Source organism: Misgurnus anguillicaudatus, chromosome 11 (assembly GCF_027580225.2).
Source record: "Misgurnus anguillicaudatus chromosome 11, ASM2758022v2, whole genome shotgun sequence".
Classification (NCBI taxonomy): Eukaryota; Metazoa; Chordata; class Actinopteri; order Cypriniformes; family Cobitidae; genus Misgurnus; species Misgurnus anguillicaudatus.
Window position 1 is genome coordinate 13,562,256 of NC_073347.2, and position 20,456 is coordinate 13,582,711.

Sequence of the window (20,456 nt, forward strand, 5' to 3'; positions counted from 1 at the left end):
TGCAAATGATTCGTTGTGATTAGTTGTTATGCAACCTTACCCATATGACTGATTTTGTGGTAGTTATCCTTTACCTCAGACATTCATAACGACACATATATACATTTTCACACTTTAATTATTCACAATTATTTACATGTTAAATCTTAAAATTCTAAGAACAGTTGAAAATCTGAAAGAATAAGAATAATGTTTGTTTTTAAGAATTAATGCCCCTAAGAACACAACAAAAACATCTAAAATGAGATCACATAGCTACCACACACACATACTATATCTAGTATGCAAAATAACTGGGCTTGCTTTGTTAAGAATACATACACATACACACATACATGCTCACTCTCCAATGGGGAAATACTGTGTAAGACCAGCACTGATGATCTGTACATGTAAACAAAAGACATTATTTATTCTCATGTTAAGATCCAATATTAAAGAGATGAATAAAAAGCGAATGTATTTTTGCTGTAAGAAAAAGGCACTCACATTAGACCCTTTTAAGACTTAAGTACACGATGCAAGGAATATGCTTCTTTAAAGCACAACGTGTGTAAACCTAAAGCTTGCAATGGTCCACAATATAATATGCCTGTGTTTTTTACAACATATGCTAAATGATCTGTACATGGCTACAAGAAAAAACAACAGATAAAAGCTGTCAGTTTTGATTAAAAGGAAAGAAAATGCAACGTTTAAACAAAGCAACGTTTCAATAGCACCACAGAGCCACAATGTTTACAGTTTCCTGGGAAATCAATCTAGAAATATCTTATTTATAACGTCTTTGAATATTAATCTGAGATATGTAATGGGTGTTGATGCCTATTAGCGTTTTTAGCTATTCAGCAAAATAGACAAAATAATAAGGCATCCCTTACAGACTTGACAGACTTGCAAATCTCAGTTTTGCATTCACAATATCTTTTTCTAGTCCAGTGGTTCTTAAACTTTTCATTTCATTTCAAACTTAGAATTTGAATGATACAATGTAATGCTATAGGTTAGTAGCCTTATTTTTCTGACGTTTAATTGCACAGAATTTATGATGTATTAGTGTTTTTTATATGTCATTAATTTAGGGCCCCCCTGTCACTATCTCACGCACCCTTAAGGGGGGTTTGAGAACCACTGGTCTAATCTATAATGTAGCATACAGGAGAGGAGCAGCAAAAAAAAAACAAAAAAAACAAAACAAGGAGCGTTAAAAGAAAAGAGAGAACAAAGTTTTAGAGGCAGAGGCAAAGAAATGATTTGGGGATGAAGCTGTCACTTTAAAATTTGAGATTCTTGGCCATCTCCCAGGGAAAATCTGATCGCCCAAAATGACCATAGCAGGCTGTACTCTGGTAAATCGGCCTCTTCAGATTAAGGTCCCTGTAGGTGGAAATTATGTTAGATAACTTTCATACTTCAGAAACGTTACTTTTTAATATTAAACCTGTCGATTTTGAGGTCTGAAAGGGATACTCCAGCCAAATATTAAAATTTGCGTATAAATAGCATGAAGTGTGAAAATCGTGCAATACATATGCCAAGTTCCACTTTGACGCATCTTTTTTTGTCGTTTTATTTATTGGTTTCTCAATTTTTCCTGTTCTTTAAACCATTTTCGCTTGGGTTTAAGGATGCGGTAGCCATGGTCGCTTGGAGTTGGGGTTAGAATTGGTTTGGGTTAGGATGTCGTTTTTATATAACAAAAAGTTGTTCTAACCCTGAACCCAAGCGAAAATGGTAAAAAATAGCAAAACATTAAGAAACCAATAAATAAAACGACAAAAAGATGCGCTGTTTAAGTGAATGGAAAGGACTGGTGTATCATATGCACGCCAAAGTGGAATACTAAAGTCTTAGGCCACCACCACCACCAGACTTGTTGTATATTTATATTTTTTCCATATTTATTTTTCAATCTATTATATTAAGATACAAACAGAAAATAAATTCAGGAAATCATCTGTGTTTAGTGTGACCCCTCTTGGCACTAAACTCATCTTGAGCGTTTTTGAGCAGAATAAAGTAAAAAGACTAATTTCTTTAAAATGAAAAAAAAATTAGGATTTAATTTAATTTAGGTTTAAGAGATCCTGCAGTTTCCTGCTGTTGCTCAAGTGGAAGGAGAGTTTACCCTAAAAACTTGATACATCAGTTTACCTTTTAATTCAGTTTTTAATACTACATACACATTTCTTGTATTTTCTGGTTGTATTTAATTAAAGAGACTGAGAAACAATTATATATAATCACTATAACATTGCAAAAACAACTAATCTAATTCTGCCATGGTGGCCTAAGACTTTTGCACAGTACTGTATATCTCCATCATCTTTCAGACGAACACATTTGGAGTTATTATAGTAAATGTTCTTGCTCTTCCAAGGTTTATAATGGTAGAAAACAGGGATCAGGGAACAACTTCTGACTTTAAACCCCCAAAAAGTGCATTCACCTTTCACAGATGTAATCGACACGGCTCCAAGGAGTTAATAAAGGTCAGGTAACTGTTGGCGCAATGACTCTTGTGAATCGCGTGAGTCCAAGATAGTGCCGTTACTGAAAGCTATAGTAATTATGGTTTATAAAGTTTAAAATATGGATATTTTTCTTACAATATCTCATCGATTACCCACAAAGACCTTTATTTATTAACCCACAGTCTGTGGAGGATAGATGCACTTTTTGGGCTTCAGAGTCAGAAGTTGTTCCCAGATCCCTGTTTTCTCCCATTATAAACTTGGAAAAGCAAGGATATTTACTAAAATAACTCAAAATGTGTTCTTCTGAAGGAACTCGGATTGCTTAAGGGGGAGTAAATTATTGGGTAAATTTGATATATGGCTGGAGTTTCGGTTAAAGTCTCGGGCAATAAATGTATTATAAATATGTTTTGCAAATGTATTAATTTAGATATAAATATGGTGGAAATGCTTGTCCCTTGCTTTTGCAGACCTATTAATCATTTAATTTCACCTAATAATTCCATAATGTATATATTTAATAAATATAGACTGTCCTTAAAATGACGAGAGAGTTTATTTATTTAATTTAATTTTTTTTCCTTTTTTAAACTTTTTTTTAAATGTCTGGTCCTGAAAATTGCCTTGTCCCTTTAATCATACATGGAAGTTGAACTGTGTACTTATTATGTAAAACCATGTTTTTTATAAAACAAATCTAACTTACATTTACCTTTAACCCTGTATGAATTTACTACAACACCGCAATGGTAAAAAATACACTATTAATATAAGTAATATATCAAATAAATATTTGTCCACCAAATTTATGTCATTGGGGTTACCCTACCCAACGCACTTTTATTTTGAAACAATGCATCAGCTCTTTGAAGTTTTTCATGGGTCAAGAGGTCAGTGAAAGAAGTGCAGTGGAGAAAGGCAAAAAGGTTTGTGAGATGTCTTACCTTATTTGTCTAAAATATCATGATATATATAAGAATTTTGAGATAAGATTTTTTGGATGTCATTAGTGTTACTCTTTTTATAGCTGGGAGTGTTAAGATCTTTACATAAAAAATACATTATCAGTATAAGCATGTGATTGTTACATCTCTAATGAAATGGCACATGGCTAATGGCAGCCATTTTGTTAAAATATTAGTTTTTTCTGTAAATTGTCATTAGTGTTTCCATCATTGGTGTTACCGTCATTAGTGTTACTTCTCTAATGAGTACTTCCTAAGCACTATTCCTTTAACTGACCAACATAAAAGCATAAAAACAAAACAAGATGGAACATTTTTTAAGTTTTATCATATTCATTATATATTATTATATTCTAATTTTGTCATTGGTGTTACATTGTGTCATTGGTGTTACATTGTATCATTGGTGTTAAACCAAGTTTTGGTGTTATGAATGTATTTTCTTGTACTTTCTATTAATTTTTTGTTGTTAATATGGGATGTAAGACATTGTTGATATTTCAGTCTTTGCATCAAAGCCTTTTTGGTTGAATATTTTTGTTTTTGTTGGTTTTAAATAAAAAAGTCAAACTGAGAATCACATAATTTCATACAGTGCTGGGTAAAGATGAAGAATTTAATTAAACAAATATTGTTATTATTCCTCTACTCAACCTTTAACTAAATACACAAGCTGTAATGAGAAAAAATATTTAGTAGCAATATTAATGTTGTTTAAATCACAGGTAACACCAATGACAAATAAATGACTCATGCATTCTTTATTAAAATGTATTAAAAGGTTAAAAATAGATTAAGCTCCCCGTTTTGCGGATTCATAGATTTGACAAGTTAATTAATGCTATTAAAGAAGTTTTGGGTATGTTGAAAGAACATTTAAGCAAATTTCCATCACCCGAATTCCACCTTTTCTGAAGAATGACCCAAATGTCTTATAAAAATTTATACATTATGGTGAGAGAAAAACATATGTTGTTTGCTGTTTTTAAAGCCAAAGAATAATCTTATTTAACGTTTACCTAACAATGACGCCTGGTCGGAGGTCAAAGTTCTTGTTGACAATCTGTAGCAACTCTTTTTCTGTTTTAATCGATGAGCCATAAGTGAAGAGGGAGATTGAGAGAGGGTGAGCAACTCCAATGGCGTAAGACACCTACAGAAGATAGGAATGAATTATACATGAGACACCATCTGACCCATTCTGGCTTTACCTACACCCCATCAGATAAAATTGTTGCTCGGGTCATTGATTCATTTCGTTTGGGCAACCATGATTGATTTTTTCAGTTTCATTTACACAGTCTTGAAAATGCCACTTGTCTCACCTGCACCAAAACTCTTCTGCACAGCTTGGCCTTCACCAGGGATTTAGCCACCCAGCGTGCAGCATAGGCAGCAGAGCGATCCACTTTGGTGTAGTCCTTACCAGAGAAAGCTCCACCACCATGAGCTCCCCATCCACCGTATGTGTCCACAATGATTTTCCTACCTGTAACACCAGCATCTCCCTACAAAAAAACAAGTTTATTGTTAAAATAGATTTTTTTTATAAATAAAATAGATTTTTGGTGTGAAAAACAATCAAAAACTTATGTTTTTCTCACTGTGATGGATCTTTTGTAACACATTTATTTTCAAGCAATTTTATACTTTTAATAAATCCATAGAAAGACACCTGAGGTCCTCCAATGACAAAGCGACCACTTGGCTGCAGATGGTAGATGGTCTCCTCGTCCAGATATTTGGCTGGCACCACAGACTTGATGACCTTCTCCTTCAGAATGCGTTGCTGCTCCTCCAATGAAATGTAGTCATCGTGTTGAACAGAGATGACAACCGTGTGAACACGTAAAGGAATCACAGCCCCATTCTCCTGCTTGTAGTGCACAGTAACCTGCAATCGTAGAAATGTATAGAAAGCACGCATATGAGGTCATCATTCAGACATATATTTATAACATAAGGAAAACTTTTTCAAAACGCAGAACTCTAAAATAGACCAGAGGTTTCAACTTCCTAGCTGGCCAACTTGGGTTGCTGGCATGTTTCTGTGATTGACAGGTGCACAGCCGTGTCCTCTGTCCCACTAGGAAATGTAAGGACTAGGGGCCCAGGACGTCACGCCGAGGACATTTTCTTGCAAGCATTGCTTGCTCAACAGCAGTCACACCTACTGGCCAATGTACTGGTTTAATGAACACACAGGCTGATAAGATAGCATGAGCAACGTCAGTCAGAGCTTTGCAACCTGCTGGGGCCTCATTTATAAAGCGTGCGCAAGTTTTCAGACCTGTTTGTGCGTACGCCAGTTCCTACGCAAAAGTTGTGATCTATAAAAAACAAACTTGACTGGAGAATGGGCTTGAAGGGTGGGATCTGAGGATGATTCATGTATGCACACGTGCAGGTGATCTCTGATTTATAAAAGAAACATTAGTCTTAATATTTTTTGGATTGTGCCATTTTAGGCTCTTGTGTGTACGTAGACTTTTAGTAAGGATCCTACACACAATTTTATAAATAAGACCCCTGCAGACTGTAAAGATGCATACAGTTTACATTAACTTGTGCAAAATCAGCTTCACCTTACAACATTTTTATTCTATTTAAGTGGGGTCAAAAAAGGGAAAAGGGCAAATATGCTAAATATTATTATTTGTATTAACAACTACAACATGATACATGATAAAAGTCAAATTGTAGGCCTATGATATTCTTGCCCTCTCTGAATAGATGATATAAATAAAAAAATCAAATAAAATATTGCAGTCTCGGTTTGACATGCATTACATGCATTACACATCTGGCAGATGCTTTTTCCAAAGTGACTTACAATGCAGGGTACATTTTTATCAATATGTATGTGTGAATCGAAATTAAATGCAATGCTCAATGTTCCTGAGGTACAGAAACGCCTTGCATTAGGCAAAAATGCTGTTTCAATCTCTGGAAGATTTTCTTGATTCAACTGGTCATGGCTAATGTAACACAAATTACATCTGGACCATGCTTCTCATAAAATGTTGTTTTTGTTTTGAAAGTTTTAATCTCACCTGAGTTTTAGAGTCTGGGCGGAGCCACGGAACCGTGCCGTCCCTCCGCAGCTCTGCCATTTTGGCATTGAGTTTGTGGGCGAGGACAATGGTGAGTGGCATACACTCCTCTGTTTCATCTGTTGCGTAACCAAACATGAGTCCCTGTAAACATAAGGCAACAGGAAGAAGTTTTCTTATCGTGTCAGTAGTACATGCACGTGCACATCTGACACTTTCTTCGTATGCTAACCTGGTCTCCAGCTCCAATGTCTTCCTCATGTCTGTCTATGTGGACACCCTGTGCTATATCAGGAGACTGCTGCTCCAAAGCCACCAGCACATTACAGGTTTTGTAGTCAAACCCTGAATAGAAAAACAGAAGGAAAAAATATTACATATATTTTAGAAATAAATAAAAAATGATGAATATCCTAAAGTAGGCTACTACACTTTAAAAAATGGTGCTAAATAGTGAATCACTGGCTCGTAATCATTTGTGAACTGTTTTTAGTGCTAAACATCACCTGTGCATGAACCATAAGTGATGCTTTAGTCATGCTTTAGCATCACTTATGGTTCTACAAAGGTGCTATATAGATGCTCTGTAGTGCTAAAAATGTTTACGAGCTATTGGTACTATTAAACACGATTTTTTTTTAGAGTTAGATGTACCAAAAAAGGTCCTCACCTTTTTCGGAGTTGTCGTAACCAATGTGATTAATAGTATCACGTACAACCTTCTGGTAGTCCACGTTGGCTCGAGATGTAATTTCACCGCACAGAAGCACCATGCCAGTCTTACAAACTGTCTCTAATGGTCAAAGTCAATATATTTATTTAGTCATACAAACAGAAAATACAACAAATGGTGTATAATCATTTGCTATGTTAAGTTCATACATATCCATTCTGTCAAAATGCTATAGGGACTGTACTGTATAACCCTGAAGTCAGTGGAAGTGAATCAAAATATATTTGTGTTTGTGAAACGTCATGTTTCCTTACCACAGGCCACCTTAGCATCTGGATCCTGCTTCAGGTGGGCATCAAGGACCGCATCACTGATTTGGTCACAAATTTTATCTATGAAAAGTATTATAAAACAAAGTTATATATTAATTCTATTACACATAAATGCAATATGAACTTGAACGCTTTAACGTAATAGTTTTACATCAACAGCTTTACTATACACAGAATCCCAACAAAGCAAAGCCATTGCTGAGCAGCTATACAGGACAATACCCGTGCTCCTCTCCTTTCAAAATCATTCAATGAGTCTATATTTGGCTGAAAGCTGAGGCAAGAGCATAGGTGGGTTACATCAGATACAATAATGATACAGATACAGATGTCAAAATCACAATCCCGGGCGATAATGCAAGATTGACAAACAAGTTCAATCTATAAAATCAGTGCCGTCTAGTACCTTACCTGATGCGTTATTGAATTTTTTTTTGGTCTTGCACATGCATATTGATTAATCTGCTGAAATATGTGCTGATGATAGATATTTAGCAAGACTCCCAATTTCAGTTCGTTCGTTGAATCGTTGAAAATAGTGTGTTGTTGCAAAATTCTTGTGCATTTGGACTGTAGTTATTTCTGCAGCACGGCACATAAATCTCTCCATAGCACTTTGGCCTTGTAGCATGATGAGAGAACCGCAATATGGTTGATAAGACATGTGAGGTCTGGTAAGTTCCCACATGAGACAAAAAAAAAATAAAGATAAATCTCTTAGTAGACAGGTGCGCTAATAATTGGCTCACATTAGATATTCATTTGATTCAAGTGTAATATAACACCCCATGTAAAAGACTTGATCTGTAATTGACTATTTTTGTCTACTACACTTTCACTCAATGAAATACCAGCTGACCACATGGCACCATGGAAGCACATTTGCACATGTACGTGTCAGCTATTGAACTGTTGCTTAACGTCACAAATGTATGACTTGTTGAGACAGGTAAAACAGTCAATAAGTATGCACTTGCTTTCCCACGAAAGTACTGAAGTGACTTCAATGCCGATATACACACTAGTAAAGCATATTTCAGAAGCAATAAGATCAGGTAAAGATGAAGATTCACCTGGATGCCCTTCTCCCACAGACTCAGAAGTGAACATAAAGGAGCCATCATCATGGAAATGATTCGCTTCTTCCATGCTTGTCAGCAACTCGGCAGAGCTTCAAAAGTACCAGGGGTAAATGATCGGTCAAATGAGCTTCCAAAAGTAGGCCAAGAACGTAGAGCTCTATATAGTCCTCAGGGTCTTTAGGACTTCACATAGACGAGAGATTGAAAGAAAAGAGATTTGAAGACTACACTGACTATAAACCAGACAACCGTGTCTGCAAGCAAGTTTGCCCCTATATATGGCAGAAAGAAAACACACACACACACACACAGCTTTACTCATTCACTCACAGACATACACATACACACGCACAAACACGTGTCATGTGAACGAATAGGGCAGGGGGTGTTATTTTGGGGGAGGAGAATAAAAGTCTCAGAAACTCTCTGTTAACCCCTTGTGCACTAAACGCAAGCTTACCTTTGAGTGTGGAAATGCCGTTAGATGCTTTTGTCAATGTATCATGTTGATGGATGTGTATAATTTTACTTTAAAAAAGCATCATTATATCACTCCAAGTAAAAATGATCAGATCTGAGATGTTCACACACAGGTGATCTATCTACAGCCTAATAAAACCGTGGGATGTAGAAGCTTGTGGTAAATGATATCAAAACATAAGGGGGTGTGGTGAAGCCGTAGTTGTGATTGGAAGACACATCACTGCTCTTTTTTTTCAAACGTACATGTGCTTGGCAGAAGTATTTTGTGTTGTGTAATAAATGCCTTGCAAAACCTCTTTAAAAAGTAGTGAATTAACATAGCATTTCCTAGATCAGTTACAGGTCAGGCAGTGTGGAGCTTTTTGTTGTAGTTTATCTTTGATTAACCCCTTAACTGCCAAATTGTTTACGCAACTATTAAACCGATAATAGCCGATTTTAAAACTAAAATAGTCGTGATAAAATATATATCGCTCTAAGAATGTCGTTTTTGTATTTTACCACCGTTTGATGTAGACTGATGTAGTGAGTAATTTTATAAAATATCACAGTCTCACGGGTCGGTCCAGGTTGTTATTACATATTTATAACACTAATATTCTTGTCTAAACCTAAAATAATCTTGACAAACTATATATCACTGGAAAGCTCTAAGAATGTAGTGTTTATATTTCATCCCATGTAACACTAATTTCAAAAAATGTCACTGACCTACGGCCACAGTTGGGCCCATCATGACCCTATGTCTTTTTCTAAACATAAAAAATTTTGAAAACCTATTTATAATTGGAAAGCTCTAAGAATGTAGTTTTCATATTTCAAAACCATTTGATGATAAAATTATGTAGGGACAGTTTAAGTGTAAATGTATAACTTATATCCTATTATAAATCTTCAAAATTCTTGAAAGCTCTAAGAATGTAGTTTTGCCCTAATAATAATGTAGTGACAGTAATGTATCAATTTGTGACAAGAATATGCAAAAACCAATGACACCTAGTGGCCGTTGCTGGTAAATCTACTAAAAGTGTCACAAAGACCTCAGTTTTTGTGATTTTAACTTGGAATTTGGATCAAAACTAGATGATATTAATGGCTTTATTATTTTAGCATTTTTGTTTTTTAGATTTTTAATATAATTTATATACGTTATTTACTATTTTTTATTTAGTATAAACAAATGGTCAGATTAAGCAAAAAAAATGCTTTTTAAGCAGCAAACACTCAACATTAGTTTGGTGCACACAGGGAAAAAAATATACATATTATATATATATATAAAGTTTATGTATACTATATTCAAAGTTTACTTTAGAATTACTAATAGTTTATATTTGTGTGTGCACTGGGTTACATGCCAGCTGTGTTTGTGTGTGTTTGTGTGTGTGTGTGTGTGTATGCGTGTGTGCGTGCGTGCATGCGTGCGTGCATGCGTGGGTGTGTCAATGATGGCGGTGTTTACAGAAATTTTGTGGGTTAAATGTGGGTTCACAGGCAAATGTGCAAAAATATAGCCTAATACTTTACAAAAAGGTTTTATTAGTAAATAGTAGTAAATGCATAACTAACATGAACACATTTTCAGCATTTATTAATGTTAGTTAATGTCAATACAGTTATTTGGGTTAGTTCATTAACTAAATGTTAACATTTTACATGTTTTATTTTAATATAAAATAAGTAAATTAAACCAAACACCTTCTAATCAGTTGACTTTATCTAGCAGGTTATTTTGGCAAACACAACATAGGAAAGTATTGAAATATCCTATAAAACTCTACACTGTAAAACAATGCAGCCTTTTTGTCAGATCAACATAATTTGTTAAGTTAAAGTAACATGCAAAAATAAGTTTTATATGTTGTGTCAACTATGACTGAAGTTCTCAGATAGGATTGTATGTTTGTCTTGATGCTAAATGTATGTTTTGATGCTTACACATACTGAGTTGTGAATAGATGTTTTTACAAGTAATTAAATAAAGTACATTTGTGGTTGATATAATTGTGGTCAGATTAAAAACAGTGTTACACATGTAGCATTTGTATTTGTTTTGGGAGAATTTTTGAACAAATGAATCAATGAGGTAGGATGAGACAAAGTTCAATTTCTTCCTGAACCTTCAACCTGACAAAAATGTGGCATTTCAGGTTAAAAATCAGGTTAAGGGGGCAGTTGAGTCAACAGTAGGTTAAATTATTATAATTTAATTGAACTATTAAATAAACAGTAGTATATATTATTCAGCAACTTCAAATAATTATGGTAATGAACCATTGAATTGATTCATTGCTTTCTGCATTTTTAAAACTACAGATAAAGGGACAAGTATGTGTAAGACCACTCTTCATGGACTATGATCATTCAGTTGTGAGTATGGTAGCAATCTGTAAAGAAACTGGAACAAACCGCTATTTTTATCATATTATACCTTTTTTTATTATATTATAGCTATTTTTAAAGCTTAAGTCATTGCTGTTTAGTAAAATAATAAGACAAATATATAAAATATATATAAACATCACATTTAATATAGAGATGTATTGCTGGTTTTATTAAAATATTGTTACAATTGTGTATTGATGCAATTTCTCTTACAAAATTACAAAAGAATTAAAAAAATATACACACGGCATGCAATATTTCTTTAAAAAAAATTGACATGAAGTGTCAGTTTGCAATGCCCTTTACATTAGCTATGTTGATTTAAAGATTATTTTATGTCTTTAAGTTTTGTCTCAAAGTTGTGATGTGGGGCAGACTTTCTAGTATTGGTCTGTTTATGTTCACTGAAAAAAATGATTCATTGAATTTAATCAATTTTTTTAAGGTAAGTGGTTGCAATCAATTTATTTAAGCTACATTTAAACAAAAAAGATTAGTAAAGTAAAATAAAATATAAAACTTTTGTTTAAATGTAGCTTAAATAAATTGATTGCAACCATTTACCTTGAAAAAATTGATTAAATTCAATTAATAATTTTTTTCAGTGTTTCTAGGAAAAAACATACGTGGCTGCCGCTGGTTGGTAAACACATCTTACCTGCTTTGCCTCTTCCCAAATGTGATCTGATTAAATGGAGAGTGGGGAGGTGTGTGGTGCGTAGGCCAATGACTAACTGGAAGTAAGATATTTAGTAGGTGGAGTACATAAGTGTATTACTGACTGGTTCATAGACATTCCCACGCAAATCCGTTAGAAAAATTCTTCATGTGACCCACTGAGGTGAAATTTACACCTGCTGCAGGGTATGAAACATGTTAAGGTTGTGCAATTTAATTATTAACAAATCCAGTGTTTGCCCCCATGAATCTCAACCAGCAGATCAGAACTCAAACTCCTCAAAGCACATAAAGTTATTTTTTTCATGTGTACACTTGTGAAAATACAATAATAAAAAACAGTCTAACTGCCTATTCCTCATCATGGTCATGATTGTAATCTTCATGACTGTAATCATCCAAAATCTGCACTAGAATTACTGCAACCAATCTACACTAATGTGTTCTTAAATATTAAAATAGTCAGAGGGGTGTTTCTATTGTATTTATGTATGCATGCATTATCTCTTACCACTGTAACCAAATGAGGTTTCCCTGTGCTTTCTATTGGAATGCAGCAGCTGCATGATAGGGTGAGATGTTGGAGCAGCTTTCCTCTCAGCACATTCCAGCCTACAGCAGCCAGAAGCACCTGGCATCTGCTCCTCTCCTCTAAATATAACCATTACCATCAAAACAGAGCTGTCCATAGTCAAGTTATTAAAAATGAACCCATGAAAGACATATAAAAACTACAAAGTTTTGCAAAGACATAATTGATATTTACTGTGAGCTGGAGAAAGTTCACTTTGTCAAATGCATAACATTATGCTTTATGAAAACAATGACACAAAATTCATTATATTTACATCTTCACTTGTGGTAGCCCTAAGCATGATAAATAGGCTATGCCTTCACTTCACATAAATCATTTTACAGTTTTTTTATTAGTGTATGTAGTCTTTAGTGGTCTGAATAGCTTTAAAACACCCAAATCTTCACATCTCTAGCTAACAATAATTTTATAAACAACTTGAATGTGGTCTCATGTTGTGTATTGTTGTATATAAAATAGTGATATTTCTCTGAAAAAGCACATTGTTTTATCCAGAGTCATAAGAACTGAGTGTGAAAACAAAACATTTTGAAATGAACGTCACAGAGGTAATATTGGAGAATACAATTCAGCTGGTCAAAATGTAGGGTGCTATATTTATCTGTAGAGGGCAGTAATATCCCACAGCAAGTGTCAAAAAAGATTTTTGTGAGTAAATAATTCAATACTTACATGAAAGGTTTAAAATGCTAATTCCATTTTCTTTGTATTGAGCAAATGGCCAAAAGGACAGATCCCAGATTTCAGAATCACCTTTATTGCCAATAAAATTTACAATAAATCACAGTAAAAATATAACATAAAAATAAAATACAGTGGCAAGAAAAAGTATGTGAGCCCCTAGGAATGAACTAGTTTTCTACAGTGATTTGCCATAAAATGTTATCTGATCCTCATCTAGGTCACAACACGATGTGCATAAGCTCACAAGACATAAATAATTCCAGTTTCTTGTGTCTTTTTTGGAAACACCCATTAAACATTCACATTGCTGGAGGAAAATGTAAGTGAGCCAATAGACTAATTACTTTGTTGAAAGCTTGAATAATATATTTAAATGAGTTTGAATGTGTGGTTTAGTGCAACTTTGATTGATATTAAGACACTCACACATTTTAAGATTGCTGTCCTTAAGAAGCATCAGCTCTTATAAAGATATCTGATCAAGAGATGTTGCACTCCATAAGGCTGAAAAGGGATACAAAACAATCTCAAAATGTTTAGACCTCCATCAGTCTACACTTAGACAAATTGTCTATAAATGGAGACAGTTAAATACTGTAGCTACCCTTCCTAGAAGTGGGCGCACAGTCAAGATGACACCTAAGACACCATGCAGAATACTCAATGAAGTAAAGAAGAATCCACGAGTAACAGCTAAATGCTTGAAGACATCATTGGAACGGGCACACAGCTCTGTTCCTGAGTCTACCATACGCAAGTCTTTGGACAGGCACAGTGTCTATGATAGTACACCACGGAGGAACCCGCTGCTCTCCCGAAAAACATTGCTGTGAGCCTGAAGTTTGCAAAAGAGCACTTTGGCAAACCCCAGTGCTACTGGGAAAATATTTTATGGATTGATGAAACAAAAGTTGAATTTTTTGGGAAAAATGTTATGGCGCAAAATGGGCACACCTTACCAACATCAAAACATCATCCCAACAGTTAAGTATCGTGGAGGGAACATCATGATTTGGGCTTGCTTTGCTGCCTCATGGCCTGGACCACTTGCCATCATCGAGGGTAAAATGAATTATTAAGTTAAAAAAAGGATAATGTCAGGGTGGCTGTCCACCAGTTGAAGCTCAGTAGAAGTTAGTTGATGCAACAGGACAATGACCTTAAGCATTGTAGTAAATCCACTCCAGACTGGCTTAAGAAAAACAAAATGCGCCATTTGGAGTGGCCTAGTTAGACCTTAACCTGTGGAATGACCTCAAGAGAGCGGTTCACACCAGACGTCCTACACATGTGTCTGAGTTAAAGCGGTTTTGTAAAAGGGAATAAGCAAAAATTGCTTCTGAACGATGCGCAGGTCTGATTCAGAACTACTAAAAGCGCTTGCTTGAAGTATTTGCTGCCAAATGAGGCTCAACAAGCTGTTAAATCCAAGGGTTCACTTACATTTTCCTCCAGCACTATGAATGTTTAATGGGGGTTCTCAAAAAAGACACAAGAAACTAGAATTATTTGTGTGTTGTCACCTTATGGGCATTGTGTTTGTCTATTGATGTGACCTAAAAGAGAATCAGATCACATTTTATGGCAAATCACAGTAGAAAACCAGTTAATTTCTAGGGGTTCACATACTTTTTCTTGCCACTGTACTTTAATAAAATATTTATAAAGCTTTTTTCAGAATTTTCAGCAAACTCCTATGACAGAAGTTAGGTGCAGTGATTCTGGCTGGAGACCTGTAAGATTACTGTGCCAAGATATAAAGATAATTAATTTTTTTAATTATTCAGTATTTTTTCTGTTTTGTGTGGCACAGATGATGCAGCCTGCGTGTATGATTTTGTTGTGCAGAAGTCCTGTTATATCCTCTCTAAACTTGATGAACGCAGACTCCTCCTCTATCGTACTGCTGAAAAGATATGAGCACAGATATTTAAGGGTTCATTGCTGGTGAAACCAGGTCAGACTGTGTAAACACATACTATACAATTAAATGAAGTGCTTTGATTCTGTGCTAAAAGATATAATTTTGTATTTGTATCCCGAAAATAATTTAAAAGTTACATGAATAAACTCTTCCGTGCTATTGCATTGCTTAGCCTTTAACATGCTTTGTTAAATCACATGACTTCATCTCATAAAAATGAAAAACATATGATCTTTTCCCTGTCACATGCAGAAATCTTGTTAGGCAAGGGTGTTAGTTATTGACCCTGATCAGGGGGTATGATTCATTCCACATAATTATATCATACTCTTTGTATAAATACAAATACATTTCTGACATCCAAATAAATCTATGATCTGTCTTCTTTTTCTTCTTCAGGGTATTAGAGCATTATGAAAAGGAGTTTGGGCATAAAGCAAACCTGGCAGGCTGTTCTCAAGACTGATTATCTAATTTGGCACATCCTGACAGTACGTTTTATAGCCTAATGTACAACATTTGAAATATTTATTTTGCTGTAAACTAGCCCAACGCTTTGAGACTAGTTATTTGTTATGTTTTCACTGTTGTAATTTGTTCATTAAGCTACAATAAAAAGTATCAGGAATGGCTTTTGCGTAGTTTTTTGTCGTCTGTGTCTTTAAGTACAGTACGTTCTTGACTTCATCCGGCGCTGCGCAGATCACGCGGCATATGACATCAGAGTATCGCGAGAGTTGTGCTTACGAATCGCTCTCGCGGTATTTCGGTAAACTCAAACGCAACTTTCGTAATTCGTACGTGCCAGTTGCAATGCGTTCTGTAATCGTAGTTTGACATCAGTTGAACTTGAGCTGCAAGTGGTGAGTATTATTGCTTTTTCTGTCTCACAAACACATAAACGCACTGTTTTAATGCCGATTATGAAGATCTTCTACCTAGTATAACGTTACACTTATCTTGCTACGCGGTGCGTCTGGCTAGATAAATAAGCTAACCAGCAGGTGTTTACTCGATGTACGTAGAGTCTTATCATAGCAAAACATTAACCCTGCGTTCCAATTCGCCTGATATGCCCTTAAAGGTTGTACGTTACTGTTTTTGTTATGGGAAAGTATGAACATTCGAGTGCTTTGACAGAGATAGGACATACTACATCTAATTTTGAATAGCCTACTATTTTAGTACTGATAGTATTCAAATTGGGACGCATGGTTCATCTCCATACTGCTCTGCAGGGCCAAGTTCTGTCTCTCATGCTAATTAGCGTACTCGACATATAAACACTAATTATATATCCATTAGCAATCTTTACTTATTCAGGTGTAGTTACAAGACTCTCCAATACACCAAAGACATGCATGCATGAAAAGCACATAAGTGGGCCTTACAATTTACTGTAATATTACTGTATTTTTTGTAGTTGAATGGAGTAGTTATAGAGTATTTTGCCTGATAAACTTTCTTATAATAAATCATGTGATCTACAGTTGAAGACTTGAGACTGCATTTCCAAACACATTGCTATATAGCAGGGGTTTTATGCATAAATTTAACAGTGACCTACAGTGACTGTGTTTGCACTTGTTTTTAAATACTTTTATACAAATAAGCAAACATTGAGGGCTACTATTTCCTTTCATCTCCAGAATATTCCACTGAAGTTATCTGGAGTGGTTCCCTAAACTCACCCTGGACCTTTGCAATGGCCTTTGCAATACAATTACGCTTTAAACATCTGATACATTTGTTGCCAAAAGGAAGAATATCTGTTAATATGAGAAGTGTACTTGGGTGTAGAGTCTCTCTAAACTCGACATCAGCTGTGTCTCGACACAGACTAGAAGCAGACTTGTATAAGACACGTTATGTTTCTTCAATTTGTGTTTCATTGAGCATATCATGCCAGCAGCCAGTATTCAAAACAGTAATCCCCCACACTTCATGTTTTCGTTCTTTTTCGACAAATCGGCAATTATCAAGGGAGAGCCAAAACAATGAGGCTTCCGTTATTAGTAAGACACAAGGTACTGGTCTTGTTCCAACATGTCTTGTTATAAGATGTATAAGTATGCACAATTGCCTTCAGTAATTATATGAAGACTTGACAACAGGTTCTTGAAACCCCAAGACTTATTTTTAGTCAAGAATGTAACTTTAACCTACAAATGACTGTTTGCTGTTCTTGAAATTGTGTTTTATGTAACCTACCACATATCCTTACCGCAGTGACATCATCCGTTCTGGACGGGGAGATAATTGGCATGGCCATGTGGTCACTAGGCCTTGGCGCTGTGGGTGCTGCCATTGCTGGCATAATACTTGCAAACACTGACTACCTGCTGACCAAACCAGCACCTGCTACACTGGAGTACTTGGAGAATGTTGACCTCAGATCCATAGATGACGATGAGAAATTATAATCACTAAAATTAAGAGACTATTAAAAGGGATGTTTATTTTTATGTTTATCGTTCATTCAGATGAGAAGACTCTTAAAGCTAAAAGTCTCTGGGAGAAATCTGGTGCCGTGATCATGGCTGTACGACGACCTGGATGATTTTTGTGCAGAGAGGTAAAGTAACCATATTCCTCATAATACACAATGATCTGGTAAACAAAGGACACTGATGAAGTGTTTGTGTGGTGTTTCTCCAGGAAGCCTCTGAGCTGTCCTCTCTGAAACCTCAGCTGGATGAGCTCGGGGTCCCTCTGTATGCGGTTGTTAAGGAGAAAATGAGTACAGAGATTCAAGACTTCAAGCCTCACTTTGCAGGGGAAATCTTTTTAGATGAAAAGGTTGGTAGATTTAAACATTAAAACTGAGCTTTTCACTTGCTGTGATATCTGATAGCTTATGTCTTTATTTGTCCACAGCAAGCTTTTTATGGGCCACAGCAGAGAAAGATGGGTGGGCTTGGTTTCATCCGTTTGGGGGTTTGGCAGAACTTCATAAGGGCATGGAAGTCAGGTTATCAGGGCAACATGAATGGAGAAGGTTTCATCCTTGGAGGAGTGTTTGTCATCGGATCTGGCAAACAGGTGATTTGTTACGTATAAAACCTTTTATAGAGCAATGAATGTAGAATATTTTTGACTCACTTTGAGCTTGCCATGATTTTTTCTTTTTTTTCCAGGGGGTTCTTCTAGAGCACAGAGAAAAGGAATTTGGAGATAAAGTCAGCAATGAGTCTGTTTTGGAGGCTGTTAAGAAAATTGTAGTAGAAAAGTAGGTTGAAATTTATTAGACGCAAAAGTTCACTACAGCTGAAGATAAGTTCTCCTGTGTACTTGAGTCACAATTCATAGACATAAACCTCATCATGCCTCATTCCTCATACTAATGCTGTGAATCAAGACAAACACTCAGTTATATAGGTACTTGGCATGGATTAGTATACATTAAGAATTAAATGACAATGCCACAGATTAGCTTGTAAAGTATTTTTGTAGGCCAACCTGGAAGATCGCGGGATGCAGGTTCCCTCACTAAAAAGACCATTCATTTTTCTTATAGACTTTTGGATTTTCGCAAAAATTATAAGATGTGTTCTACAAAAGTTTATGACACTTTCCAGCAAGATAATCTTCACAGATATACAAAAATTTAATGAAATGCAGGACAAAAACATTAATTGTTTATTTTTGTTAAACACAAGACCTTATTTTTTTGCGATAATCCAAAAGTCTATGTGATTAATGGCCTTTTTATGTGATTCTAGGAGACTAATGGGCTTTTTTAATAATGAATGGGCTTTTCGGGGAGTGAACCAGTGTCCAGTTCATTTCTGGGGTTGGCCTACAAAAATATGCCATCCCTGCGGCACTCTATTTATGTGGCCTCATTAAAATGTGCACTAAGAATAATAATAATATTGTGTAACTGAGCAAAGAACAAGAATAATAATATTTGTTGTTGTTGCACTTTAAAAGTAGCTTGTCAGGAATCATTGCATGATTGTTTTTCACTGCATTGGATTTCTTTGATTGCCTGCTGCGCTGTACTGGTGGTTTAATGGTGGTATGTGTATTAATGATAGTCTGACTCTAAACTCTATGTTGGGTGAGCAGATTTGATGCCAACACATATTTACATGCCTGCTGGTATTTGGTCAGTGAGCAGCTAAAGGTTTCAAGGCAGTGGAGATTACAATGAGCAATAAACATGCTACTACATCAAATAAATATCTCTCTTTATTTAACTTGAAGATGGAAAACATCCACACAGGACTATATAGTACTATACTATGCATGTGTAGAAAGTTATAAGTACTAAATTTTTAAGTACCTTGTTTACATAATCTATAAAAACAGGTGTCAAAGTTTGGATTAGTTATGTGTAAGCTATGTTTGTACTAAATAGAGAAGTTAAAGAGCAACTATCGTCAAATTCACAATTTTTCATTTCCTTTGGTGTGTAAGGGGCCAGTCACACCAAAAGCGCTTTAAACGCTTGCAAACGCAAGGCGCGACGCACTGCCTTTTTTTAAAAAAGAGCAGTGCGACACGGCTTTTCACATTGCTAAGCAACCACCGAGTCAGCTGTCTTGTCAATCAAATATTGAAGCGTGAGCACTCTTTTGCTGTTAACTGTCATATTAGCAGAAATTTTAAAAAGAGGGCGCTTGCTCTGACCTTGTTTGAGGGTGAGAGATACACAAACACGCAGGAAAGAGTGAGCGAGTGCGAGTCCGGTTCTTCAAAGCAACTGTAAACTTCACTCACCACAATGTAAGGCCTGCCTCTCCCCTCATTCGATTGGACAATGCAAAGATGCGAATGACGTCGGGCGCTTCTCCGCTGTCAGCGCTCCTTCAAAAACGCATGCACGGCAGGCGGCAAAAAACCGCAAGGCGCTCGTCGCGCATAAACAGCGCGCAAACGCGCCCTGCCTAAGGAGCGTCACATTTCCGGCTGACGTTAGAGATATTGAGGCCAATCGCAACGTACAGATTAGCTGGCCAATCAGTGATACAGCGCTTTTCAGATCGATTAAGTTTGTACAAAATAAGAGCATTTGAGGAAAGCAGTTTATCTGGAGCTACCAAAATGTACGGTACGTGGAAAATGTGTTTTGTTTCTTTACCATAAATCACACGAACATACCAAATACACAAAATAATGT

General features: G+C 35.7%; 2 protein-coding genes across 3 annotated transcripts; one reads left to right on the forward strand and one right to left on the reverse strand.

The window, feature by feature from the left end:
• Nucleotides 1-100: 100 nt before the first annotated feature.
• mat1a (methionine adenosyltransferase 1A) lies at nt 101-8,907 on the reverse strand. The gene is made up of 9 exons (XM_055170062.2): nt 8,574-8,907; nt 7,483-7,560; nt 7,166-7,288; nt 6,728-6,840; nt 6,496-6,639; nt 5,118-5,336; nt 4,768-4,950; nt 4,462-4,595; nt 101-1,377 (listed from the first exon to the last, which is right to left on the reverse strand). The coding sequence occupies exons 1-9, from the start codon at nt 8,647-8,649 to the stop codon at nt 1,275-1,277; spliced, it is 1,173 nt and encodes a 390-aa protein (XP_055026037.1). The 5' UTR covers nt 8,650-8,907; the 3' UTR covers nt 101-1,274.
• Nucleotides 8,908-16,045: 7,138 nt separating this feature from the next.
• selenou1a (selenoprotein U 1a) lies at nt 16,046-19,516 on the forward strand. Of its 2 annotated transcripts, XM_073873068.1 has the most exons (7): nt 16,101-16,194; nt 16,981-17,358; nt 17,561-17,739; nt 17,814-17,906; nt 17,990-18,130; nt 18,209-18,373; nt 18,469-19,516. In XM_073873068.1, the coding sequence occupies exons 2-7, from the start codon at nt 17,037-17,039 to the stop codon at nt 18,562-18,564; spliced, it is 996 nt and encodes a 331-aa protein (XP_073729169.1). In that variant the 5' UTR covers nt 16,101-16,194; nt 16,981-17,036; the 3' UTR covers nt 18,565-19,516. The 2 variants fall into 2 exon arrangements, with proteins under 2 accessions (XP_073729170.1, XP_073729169.1); XM_073873069.1 differs by lacking the exon at nt 16,981-17,358 and having other exon boundaries at nt 16,046-16,194.
• Nucleotides 19,517-20,456: the final 940 nt, after the last annotated feature.

Excerpts from the sequence above, each read along its gene's own strand:
- mat1a (XM_055170062.2), bottom strand. The coding sequence starts at position 8,649 with ATGGAAGAAGCGAATCATTTCCATGATGATGGCTCCTTTATGTTCACT. Across the intron at positions 5,337-6,495 it reads GCCCAGACTCTAAAACTCAG|GTTACTGTGCACTACAAGCA; the intron begins GTGAGATTAAAA and ends CTACGATTGCAG. Across the intron at positions 1,378-4,461 it reads CGACCAGGCGTCATTGTTAG|GGACCTTAATCTGAAGAGGC; the intron begins GTAAACGTTAAA and ends TTCCACCTACAG.